This window comes from Sinocyclocheilus grahami, unplaced genomic scaffold (assembly GCF_001515645.1).
Source record: "Sinocyclocheilus grahami isolate Dianchi unplaced genomic scaffold, SAMN03320097.WGS_v1.1 scaffold1984.1, whole genome shotgun sequence".
Taxonomy (NCBI): Eukaryota; Metazoa; Chordata; class Actinopteri; order Cypriniformes; family Cyprinidae; genus Sinocyclocheilus; species Sinocyclocheilus grahami.
In genome coordinates, this window is record NW_015507163.1 from 68,152 (window position 1) to 80,216 (window position 12,065).

Here is a 12,065-nt window from a genome sequence, read left to right on the forward strand (position 1 = left end):
TAGGACTTAAGATTCATCTGCGTATTAAGCCCGGGATATGCATATATTTCTCTGTTCACGCTCCACTTCATCTGCCAGTGAATTCAACGATCTTATCAGATCTCCAGCCGCCATGTTTCAAACGATCCAAACGTAACACGCTTCCGACAATCCCTGCCATGAAGCAATGATTGACGGAGGGTCAGCTCGGGCATGGGTGTGGTCAGCTCGGAATGCATTTCAAATTGAATTTTGCTACAAATATCCCACGGCGTCATGATGAAAATGCAATCCTAAGTGTTCTAACTGTTAGTCTAAATGCATTTAGGACAAATAGCATTTAAATGATCATTTTGCTACCATTTCTGCTTGGACATGTTACACATATCAAATCAATTTGTGTTATACATTTTCATTTTCATTTCGCAACTTATAAAGCGTTCAAATTTGCATGCAATTTACATATTAAGACTAATGTTGGAAATGGCAAATGTAAATTATATAATTTAATTTTCATTTTCCTTTTGCAACAAACTTTGCACGTATGGGTAATGGAAAATGTAAATTTAAATACAGAAATACAATGCCATTTTGAATATCGCATTGCCATTTTGCATATTGCATTTTAAATTGAATTTCGCTACCTATATGCTTCCATAGAATTCTTGATATCGACAATGATGTATAATCACTTGCATAACTTAAATTCTTGATATCAAAAATCTAATATATTTTATTTTCAAGTTCAACAAGCATACATTTACAAACACTTTTTTTAAGTTCTGTTTTTGGCCTTTTAACACCTATATTTGCCAGGACAGTGTGGATTAGACAGGGAAGCACAGGGTGGAGAGAAAGAGGAACAGGATCGGCAAAGAACCTCAAGCTGGGAATCAAACTTCGGTCGCCAGGAGCGCATTTGGTGCCCTGTCCACTAGGCAATCGAGCACTGATATCACCACATTGTACTATTTTTTAGGAACTTGGGAAGACTGAAGACCATGTTCATCTAACAAAAATAGCCTAGAGAAAAGTGGTAGTCCATAGAGGAATTTAGAGGTAATTGCAAACATTTGAAGAGTACACCAATGCTTAATTTGAGCCGGATCCTACCGGATCCTGTTCTGTTCCTGTTTTTGCGTTCTGGTATTTATTTTTAAAGATCTGGCATTAACAAGTGCATTAGATCGTGACAGTGCATGCGTCGGTGTGTGCATACGAGACAGAGCGATTGCGGGTTTATGTAGATGTATTGTAGATTATGTATTGGTCCTCAAAATATTATTGACCAATCAGCTTTCTTAAGTTCAAAATCGCTCTCGTTGATTGGTGCTACTCAGTGGTGCAAAAACGGGGTATGCAGTTTATGCAGTGCATAGGGGTGCCACACATAGGGGGGGGGGGCGCCATTTTGCCAAAATCATTCTGTGAAAATCTTCTTTAATAAAACCTTATAAATAATTATAGTTATTAAAAATAATTAATGCAACATTTTTATTTAACGTTTTTTAGCATTTTAATGAAAAATGTATTTATTAAAAACTTATTAAGACGTGGAACGGCCGTATCTCTTTGCGACCACAACAAACAAGACATTTTTCAGACGCGCACTTAAGCTTGCTCTCAGCGCGCAAGTCAAACGAGCGCGGAAAAGGTACATGTGCCAAATGAGCTTCAGTAGAACAATGGGGAAATGCGGTCTGATGAGATATTGTTATATGTCAGTAAAAACCTTTCCTGTCCTATCAGCCATTTTACTGTACTCATGGCGCAGGCATTTCAACTGTACGCAAAAATGTGGCACACGCTCACTTCATAAATAAACCGCACTAGAAACTGCTAGCATACATCGTCAGTAAAGTCACGAAATTACCAAAATGGCGATTAAAATTGCAAAACTGCATGCATGTATGTGCATTACATTTAAGAACGTCTCTCAAATGCATGCAGCCTACTGAAATACTCTGCAATTCGAGATCACAATAGGGCGCAAGATGATAAGCTGTCATTTTGTTTTATTTATAATTGAATGCACATGTAGGCCAAATGTGAGCACAGTGCAGTTAAATGTACTTGAAAATATGCGCTAGTTTTTCATTAATTTGTGAAGTACAAAAAAGAAAAGAAAATGAAACTATATTTAAATGCATGAAAAAAAAACTTATTTGACATTCTTACATTATTTTCCTTTGTACAGAGCTCGATTTAGGTATGACAAAAGTGCTGCAATGAATTCATTTTGACAACTAATAGAATGTTAAACACTGACTGATAACTCTTTCAGAGTTTATTGATTATATAAAATTAAGTGAAGGTTGACTATAGTTATCTGCATGTCTCATCCATGAGTGGGCCTATGCAATGATGGAGAACAAGCAATGGTGCAAACACATGTTTGTCAATGGGCATTTGATTTACATTTAAGAGAAACTAAGATTGTAAACAAGGATACAAACTAGCCACTTTTCACTGAAAATTGCCGTTGTAAATTCAAAATAGGCCATCTGTGTAATTCAGGTAAATTCAATGAGTTGAAAACTCTTGCTACATCATACTTTAATACAATACAATGCTGAACTTTGACAAAAAAATAGATTTTTAAATGTTCTAATAGTGATTTAATAATGTCTAAATATAAATCCATTAGCAAAACATGTGAAAAGAACTACATTACAGAGTGGAAATGGTAAAGGTAACAATAAATGATCCTCTGCTGCCATTTAGTGGTCATAGTGGGAATCATGACATTCATTTTAATAGTATTTGTTTTTCTACCAGGTGAAATCTTGGCAGAAATCTTCCACTTAGCATGGCAAATTTTCCATAAATTCTCTCGTTATGTAAAAATGAAAGAAAAAAAAATGCAGATGTTTTTTAAAATAAATTGTACTATATAAAAATTTGCAAAAATATTAATAATTTTGAGGCAAATGATATGTGTGTGTGTGTGTGTGTGTATATATATATATATATATATGTGTGTGTGTGTGCATATATATATGAAAATAATATATATGTATGTATGTGTGTGTGTATATATATATGTATGTATATATGAAAAGAATATATATATGTATGTGTGTGTGTCTGTATATATGTATGTGTATGTGTGTGTGTGTGTGTGTGTGTGTGTGCATATATATATATATATATGAAAAGAATATATATATGTATGTGTGTGTGTCTGTATATATGTATGTGTATGTGTGTGTGTGTGTGTGTGTGTGTGTATATATATATATATATATATATATATGTGTGTGTGTGTGTGTGTGTCTATGCGTGTGTGTGTGTATATTCAAATTACCTAACTAAAAAGTGTGCAATAGTACATGTTTGAAAATCTAAATTAATAAAAAAAAAAAGGTGTTCTACTGTCTGGGGTCTGCCATCAGGAGTTAACGGAGATGTTATGTGACACACCTTTCTTTTTTTTCTTCTTATTTTTGCTTTTCACTTTTTTCCCTATGGTATTAAATAGGGGGATGAGGGTTCAAATCTTTGTCACTTTTTCACTCGTGATGAGTTTGTATCCTCCCATACACAAACTAGTAATGGGCTTTTGGTCAATGACTTGCAGAAAGTTTTCTAGCTTACAGGAACTTATCCGAGCTAGGATGGAAAAAGTATCTAATGCCTGCACATTGTGCATGGCTACTCTGCAGAAGGATGTGGGCACGACTGCTACCCTTCCTGTTTAGGCTTGGAACACCTGAAACAAGGCCTCACAGAGGATGCCTGCGTGGTCTGCAGAGTTATGTCTTGGGAGAGAAAGACTTCAAGAATAGCTTTGATGGAAGGACTCTTAGGGGAGTCCTTTAGGACATTTAGGCAGTTAAATGTAAACATGCTGAAGCAACGTGTGCTTCGGCTGGTAAACGATCTAAGGGAGATCCCTTAGCTAAGAAGGTGGATGTGTTGACTTTTTCTTATGAATTTGTTGACTTTTGCTTATGAATTTGCAAACGTCTGAGAAACGAATTTCTTCAGTTGAAGCTCTAACTTTGAAGTCACCCATTTCTGAGGAGGATGTAATTTCTGTGACTGCTTCTCACAGTCAGTTATATGAGGATGAAGAAAAAGTGAGGTTACATCAGAGATTCAGTCCCAGGTCTCTTATGAGGAAGCCCAGGATACTGATCGGGGATCTGTGGAAGATCCGCAGTCCGAGCAGGAAGTGGTGAAGCGGGCTCTTCGGGCTGCATTGGCTCGCCTAGGTCTTGATACAGCACCGGCAGCAGTAGCCTCTACTAGTGCTTTTTTCAGAGGTTCGGCTCAACCATCTCCTCTTACCATTCCACCATCAAAAGATTTTATTGATGAGATACAGAAGTGTTGGGCTAACCCAAAATCACTTACGCACCACACTAGTGCAAGCAGAGCTTTGGCTGCGATGCAAGATTCAGACACTTTTGGCCTGGGTCAGATGCCTAAGGTTGATCCAATTATTGCCTAATTTGTTCTCTCTCCAGAAGAGGTTTTGAGGCCTAATGTCCGTTGCCCTCGGCCTCAATGTCAGATTACAGATGATCTTCTTATACAGGCATATAACACTGCAGTGCGTATGGGTCACATTGGCAATTCTCTCTCCCATCTTATGTTGGCATTGTCCCAGTCTCTTCAGTCTTCTGGGAGCGATGCTACAAACCAGGACTTAAGTGATGCTACATTACAGTCAATAGCATTCATGACAAGAGAATTGGGTAGGCTTATGTCAACACTCACACAGGCATGCCGACAAGTCTGGCTTGCACAATCACCCCTGTCTGAGGCCTGTAGGAAAATGCTGAGGGATCTTCCGGTAGTCCCCGGAAAGCTCTTCGGCCCAGCTGCACAACAGACACTAGAGCGCAGTGTCCAGGCGAATCAGACCAGACAGCAGTTTGCAGACCTTAGGTGCCATGCATTGCCGCGTGCTCAGTTTTCAACAGGCCCAGCTGATATTTGTAGGAGCCAGCCTCAGCATTTGGAGTGGTCTCTTAGAGTAGAGCGATCTGTTCAGTGACCCCGGGGGACGGGGACAGCAATCATTTCAGGCCCCAAAGGGCAGAGCGCTGGCCCAGTATTCCCCCAGGAATGCTAAGGGCCAGGAACGCAGGACCTGAAAGTCTGCGGCCACCCATCGAACGTTTTTCTCATCAGCAGCTCAGTTACTGGGAAACAACAACTTCAGGCCCATGGGTAATAGCAACTTTAACTCAAGGGTACAAGCTGCAGTTCCGACGGCGGCCTTGCTCTTTCAAGGGGGTCAAGATAACCACAGTTTCAGACCCCAACAAAGCAAATTCCTTAACCTTTTAACCTGCCCCCCCCACCCCACCCCACCATGTTGGGACTCACAGCTGAAAATAAGCTACCTAACTTAAAAGTGTAGTTCCTGACTTCAGTGTGCTACACACACAATTTTGGTCTCTTTGGAAAGAAGACCCTTTGGGCTTTACTATCCATCATCCAGAGTTGATATTGCTTAAAAAGATTAAAAGTTATAGATACTGAAGTGCCTTGAAAAAAAAATTGTACCACACTGAATTTTTTTTTTCATATAAAAATACATGAAATCAGTCCTGATGTATTGAAGGGTTCTACAAACTAGTTTAGTCATTAAACATACCACTGCATATTTTTTCAATTATAAAACAATAGACATAATCTTAGACATCGGATAAGTGATTTATTTGAGCACTAGAAAAATACAATAATAATAATTTAAGTAATACAAAGAAATAAGAAAGAAAAAAAATAACTATGTATGCCAATTACATCCTGTGATTGCCGAACATACAGCATTCACACTGATAGACGCTCATACAGTCAGTAATCACATGCTGATGGCTGGTTATACAGATGGTAATCATACAGATGCGCCATATAGTCAATAATCACACTCTATTCATATAGACCACATTCACACTGTTAGCTGTCATACACACAGTAATCACATGCTGATTATCAGTCATACAGATGGTAATCATGCAGATACAGCCACATTCCCCACAAAACACACACATATGAAAAGTATTATTTGTTCAAAAAGCCGATCGCTAAGTTACACCCCCGTCAGATGACGCGTCACGAGCCGTCACGAGCCATCACGAGAGAGCGCCAGAATTCAAATAAACAATATTCCTCGTATCTTTGACTTTTTTTTAGTGGATGGTGTCATTCTGTTTGTGACACTGTATGCTACAAAACCATGTTGTTTTTTACTACCAAGATGCAGTTTTTTGAGCGCAAGTTATTCCAAAATGGATACAAACAATAATGCTCCCGAAGCAATGAGATGTAAACAAAGAATTACCATCCATATTACAATGTTATTGCTTCGTTGGACTAAAAGTGCTCTATGCGATGTCGTTCAGTGGACCCTTACCTTTCTAACTAAACCGGGATTTACAGCTGTGGATGCGTTTGTGACTCGTTATTACGATGAATCTGGTATGTACTGCATTTTGGTGATGCATGTTATGATGTGTACTGCTTACAAAAATTTAGCAAATAAATTTTTTATAAGCTTTCCATTGAAAAACAGCGATCTATCGTCAATGCTTGAGGCATAGATCTTTAGAATGATATATAGTTTGTCAAGATATACAGCAAGTCATCATTGCCACGTGCAAACAAAAAACGTTCAGTGCGCCGGCATCCAGGTGCGGGTTAACAGGTTAAAGCAAGAAATAAAGCAACTCCTAGAGAAGGGTCCCATCGAACCGGTAAATTGGTCGGAACGGCTCGGTGGGTTCTACTCAACATACTTCATAATTAAAAAAAAGACAGCGGGGTAAGGCCTATACTAGATCTTCGCTCCCTCAACAAGTTTCTGAAGATACTTCCATTTCGAATGTTGCGCGTGACCGATGTTCTCCACACAGTCAGGCAACAGCACTGGTTCACCACAATGGACTTAAAGGATGCTTACTTCCATGTTCCAATTGCTCCACAGCACAGGCCATTTCTCCGCTTTGCATTCCAGGATCAAGTCTATCAGTTCTGAGTACTTCCATTCGGTCTATCCCCACGAGTCTTCACTAGGTGTATGGCAGCAGCGTTGGCTCCAATACAGTCCAAAGGGCTTCAGGTACTTCCGTACCTGGACGACTGGCTACTTTGCTGTCACTCTCGGGAGCAGGCAAGGGTGGAAATCACACAGCTGCTCTCCCATATTGCCCGGCTGGGCCTGGCTGTGAATTTCGGCAAGAGTCAGTTAATTCCAACTCAAGTTCATAGGTGTTATCCTGGACTCATAATTAATGATAGCTTTGCCATCAGAACAGCGGGTGAACAGTATTCTGCGGCTCCTCCAGTGGTTTCAAATGCAGACCAGGCTACCGTTCAGGTATTTCCTCAGACTCATAGGTATGCTGGCAGCAGCAGCTACGGTAATACCATTGGGTCTCCTTTCGCTTTGTCCCTTCCAGAGATGGGTGAACAGTCTTCATCTGAATCCCACTCGGCCCAGGAACAAGTTGATCAAAGTTACACAGCAATGCCTTCTCACACTGAAACCATGGAGGAGGGGGTCATATCTGACCAAAGGAGTTGCTCTGGACAGGATTCCCTGAAGTAATCTCATGGCCACTGAAGATTTTCGGCAATCAGACCAGCTTTTTCTCTGCTTTGGTGAGCAGAAAAAAGGTCAACCCCTCTCAAAGCAGAGATTGTCACATTGGGTAGGGGAGGTTATCACCCATGCTTACAAGTCTACTGGTTGTCCATTGCCATTGGGAGTGAGATGTCATTCAACAAGAAGCATTTCAACGTCTTGGGCGGCACTAAAAGGTGTCCCCCTAAGTGACATCTGTGCGGCAGCTACATGGTCATCTACGAACACATTTTCCCGATATTACAGGATTAATGTGGCTGCATTGGATACTTTTGAAACAGCTGTCCTGTTGGCACCCTCAACTTCTTAGAGGTAAACAGGCCCTCCTCGTGACCTTGTGGTTATAAGTCATCCAGTGTGAAGCACTCCCTCTGGCGGTCAGAAAGAATGAAATAGAACGAGAGTTACAAATGTAACTGCGGTTCTATGAGTTCTGGATGACCGCCAGAGCTTTGTCACTTGGAGTCAGGGCGAGAAGATTCTGTAGGGACAGTCTGCAGGAAGTCACAGGGTTAAATAGGGGAGGACCCCAAGTCATCCTGGTCACGAGGGACTTTGTTTGTATTAGACTCGAACTGTGCATCTGCGATGAAGATAACATTCAGCGTGAAGCACTGCCTCTGGCGGTCATCCAGAACTCATAGAACCACAGTTACATTCGTAACTCTTGTTTCCTGCTGAACACGACTCCAGCTCGGGCACGAGAACCAGCGCCGTTACGGTGGAAACAGAATAACAGAGACTGGTCGATTACACGTGAATTACTTCTGTTTAATGTTTAATTTTTACTTCTACTGTTTGTTAAATAAGTTTAAATAGGTATAATGTATAGCCTACATAAAAATGATATAAACAATGTTGTAAATGATAAATAAAGGAAAATAAAGGAAGTTATCATGCAGTGGTTGTGTGGAGTATTTTACTAAAGTTTTGAGGATTAAAGTTAATCTGTAAACATTATTTCATGTAGCCTATAAAATAAAAAAATAAGCTAGTATTATAGTAAAAACGAATTGGCTCATTTGCTGGGTTAAATCAACCTGTTATGATGGGTTAAATAAACAACCCAATTTGCTGGGTAAAATTAACCCCAAACGTGTTTTGTCCTATATTTACCCAGCCTTTACCCAGTGTTTTTAGAGTGTAAGTAGTGCCACTTTTGAAAAATGTTTTCATGAAGCTTTGAAACCTTTACAAATCTTTTGAATCAGTGGTTCAGACTGTGTATCAAACTGCCAAAGTCAGGTGATTTCAGTAAACGAGGCTTCGTTATGTCATAACTGTTCCGAAATGTTTGGACATTTCAATGAATCGACACCGGGGGGGCGATGATCTCGGAATAAATTAATCATGTGCCTTCACTGAGATGAACGACTGTACAAGTGTCTATAGTTCTTACCTGATCTTGGATCAGTTTTATAAATGTATAGTTGTTTTAAAGAGATATTTGAATAATTAAAATTAATAATAGTACTTAATAGTGTCCTATTGGCCTGTTTAATTGAGCCGTCTATAAAACAAACAAAATAAACCCAACAATTCAATTAAATAACAGACACAATATTTAATTGCATTAGATGATTAGTTAATTGCATTTGATAGATTATACTTTCAATAAAACAGCTGGAATTGATTTGTAAAAGCTGTTTAAACACATGTTTGGCCTGTGTTTTTGTTGCATAAAATTACTTTACAGCACGGAAGATATGTAACAGTTTACTGGAACTATTAAAATGTGTTGACAAATGCAAATGTCTATTCTTGATGTAAAACTGCTCATTTTTAATATCAATAATTCGGTTTTCACTAGTGACAATTTCTGATATCTGTAATGTTACTAGTAAGAAAGCCATTTTAGATTTTTTAGATCAAATTTATTGATCTCTGATATCCATTACCAGAGATGCCATATTAAACGTTGAAATCCATCCGCATAGGCCTATATCAAGAAGTTGCATTTCAACTATACTGAAAATTAAATTCTTGATAACAGGAATTTATATTTCTACAAGTGACAAAGTAATAATAATAATTATTATTATTATTATAACTAGTAAGAAATTAATTATTGATATCTGTAATTGAATTTCAATGGCAGATTCTTGTGATATTTCATATTTACACAGTTTTTGATATCAAGAAGTAATACTTTTAATAGTGGATTTTAAGTGGATATCAAAATTATCCATTATTACTAGTAGAATTCAATTTCTGATTTCAAGAATTAGCATTTTAGCTTGTGAAAATTTAATTAAAAGTCAAAAAGGGTTTCCATAAGCACTTATTCGTTTTGTTACACTGCCATCCGAAGGTTATTCACATCATTGCAACCAAAATATGACTACATACATTACCAAAGAATAGAGCACACCTACACAAAAAAGGCCACTTCTTTTTACGAATAGCCCAATAAAGTCTCACCAACATAAAAATTGTATTCAATTATAACTGAATGCATCTTCAATTATTATATCAAAGATTACATTTATTTAAAAATTAAGCACTTCTGACCTTCTAATCACAGTTCGCTGTCACCAGAGAATTAAAAAAAAAAAAAAACGAAAAAAAAGTACAGTACAGTAAGTGTTGCACTACTTGTCCAGATTGGAGTGCTAAACGTTTTACATTTTACCTTTCGAATTAGGCATCTTCGACAGCTTTTTTTCTCTCGGTCCTTTAAATTCCCCGTTCATCCGCTGGTATTATGCTGATAAATCGGATTTATCAGTGTCACGATTTGCGCAATAAAATGGATCTCTGCCAAAAACACGCAACCGTTACAACAGAACAAGCACTATAAACTATGACTTGATTCAGCTAACCAAGCCTTAACGCAAGATCCCGAGTGAGAGTAAAAGCGAAAGTGAGGATCTTTATTTATATCTTCAGTCACGAAGCTCCTCCTCTCCTCATATCTGCGTTCATGCAGTCGCCCATTTCATAAACGAAGCAGCGCAGTTTTCATTTCTCACAGTTATACTTCAAACCTCTGCTGTGCGAAAATGGTCTTTCAGGTGCTCATTTGTTTCAATAAAAATAATAAACCGCTTCTAGTGGCAGAAGATGAGACCACCTTTCAAAACACCACTATTTTGGATCTGAAGAAGAAATTAAAAATAAAGATCCCTGGCGCACCAGGTAGGTTAAACTCGAGTTATTTTTATATTTTGAATTTAAATTGTAAGAAAGATATTATCTAAAACACACGACATTTGAGCATTTCAACTGCTTAAATATAGCTACGTTTTGAAACGTACAACCTCTATGGATATTGCTATATTAGCTACATTTCCCATTTTATTTATATAGATCCAGACGATGTCAGGGTTATCTTCGGAAAATACCCTTTGGAGGACAACCGGACACTTTCTCATTACAACATTAAGCATTTATCCTTACTTTTAATTGTTTTGAAGATGCCTGGTGGAGGTAGGACTTCTTACAACACTGATGCCAATTATAATTAGGCTATATACCATTTTAAGACTTTTTAAAGTTTTCAAAAGGTTTCTATTCCAAATATTTGTTTTCAAAGAATCATAAAAAAAAGTATTATGGTTTGCACAAAAATATTAAGTAGCACAAAAGTTGTCAACATTGATGATACTCTTGCTAATGCTGTTTGTCTCTCTCCTAGATGTGTGTTCATGCAAACATGGATCTTGAAAACACTCTGGACTGAAAGGTCTTCTGACTTTGAAGTCGTCTGATGCTATATACTGTATATTAGTGATGATTTACTCCCTCCGATGTGATTTAATTGTAAATGAATTGTTTATACTCTAGACAGTTCCTTCAAAATGTACCAGAAAGCAATGCTTAATTTAGAAAAAGTATTTTGTACAGTGGTAATGCATTGCATGACATGGGTTGTGATTTGTACATACTAATGAACTGGAACGCTCGTAACTTAAGAACATTTTAAGATAATAATGAACATGGAACATAAAATGTCCTCTGAAAGTTTCATTTAAATGAAGAGGAATGCAGCAGCAGTGCAATAAGTGATGTTTTATTAACAAGTTTCGGGAGGAGCGCGCGCAGATAATTAACACGGCCAGTTCATCATCAGTAATTACACCATCTATCCAATCAGCACAAGAGAGAACCTCTATAAATAATCAAAGCAGCCTTACCTCCATTATCTCCTGTCTTTAGCATCCCTCCACCACCCCGACTCCTCACCTTCAGCCCGTTCCTACCCCAGCACGGGGAGGAACACTCGGGGGGAGCATTCTGGGTCCGGGCTTAATCCCGAGCTCGGAGCCCTCTCCCCGGACAGCACGCCAAATACGCATAACCTTTACTCGGTTCATTATATGTAAGTGTGAACTCGTGAAATAAATAAATAGTCACATGTAGGCCTATATTTGTTTCGGTTTTGTTCTCAGTACAGTTCCTAGGTTCCTGTGGTTGATCTGACCTAGTTTACTTTGTTCCATTTTCCCTCCACTGCTTAGTTTCCATAGTTACTTATTAGTTTAAT

The 12,065-nt window shown here is 38.3% G+C and overlaps 1 protein-coding gene across 1 annotated transcript; it reads left to right on the forward strand.

Moving 5' to 3' along the window:
• Positions 1–10,537: 10,537 nt before the first annotated feature.
• On the forward strand, positions 10,538–11,577 carry LOC107573619 (ubiquitin-like). The gene is made up of 3 exons (XM_016260045.1): positions 10,538–10,717; positions 10,889–11,008; positions 11,217–11,577. The coding sequence occupies exons 1-3, from the start codon at positions 10,582–10,584 to the stop codon at positions 11,243–11,245; spliced, it is 285 nt and encodes a 94-aa protein (XP_016115531.1). The 5' UTR covers positions 10,538–10,581; the 3' UTR covers positions 11,246–11,577.
• The last annotated feature ends 488 nt before the right edge of the window (positions 11,578–12,065 follow it).

Bases quoted from the DNA above. Each gene is read 5' to 3' on its own strand.
- LOC107573619 (XM_016260045.1), top strand. From the start codon at position 10,582: ATGGTCTTTCAGGTGCTCATTTGTTTCAATAAAAATAATAAACCGCTT. The intron at 10,718-10,888 runs GTAGGTTAAACT...TTATTTATATAG, and splicing joins AAAGATCCCTGGCGCACCAG to ATCCAGACGATGTCAGGGTT. The intron at 11,009-11,216 runs GTAGGACTTCTT...TCTCTCTCCTAG, and splicing joins TTTGAAGATGCCTGGTGGAG to ATGTGTGTTCATGCAAACAT.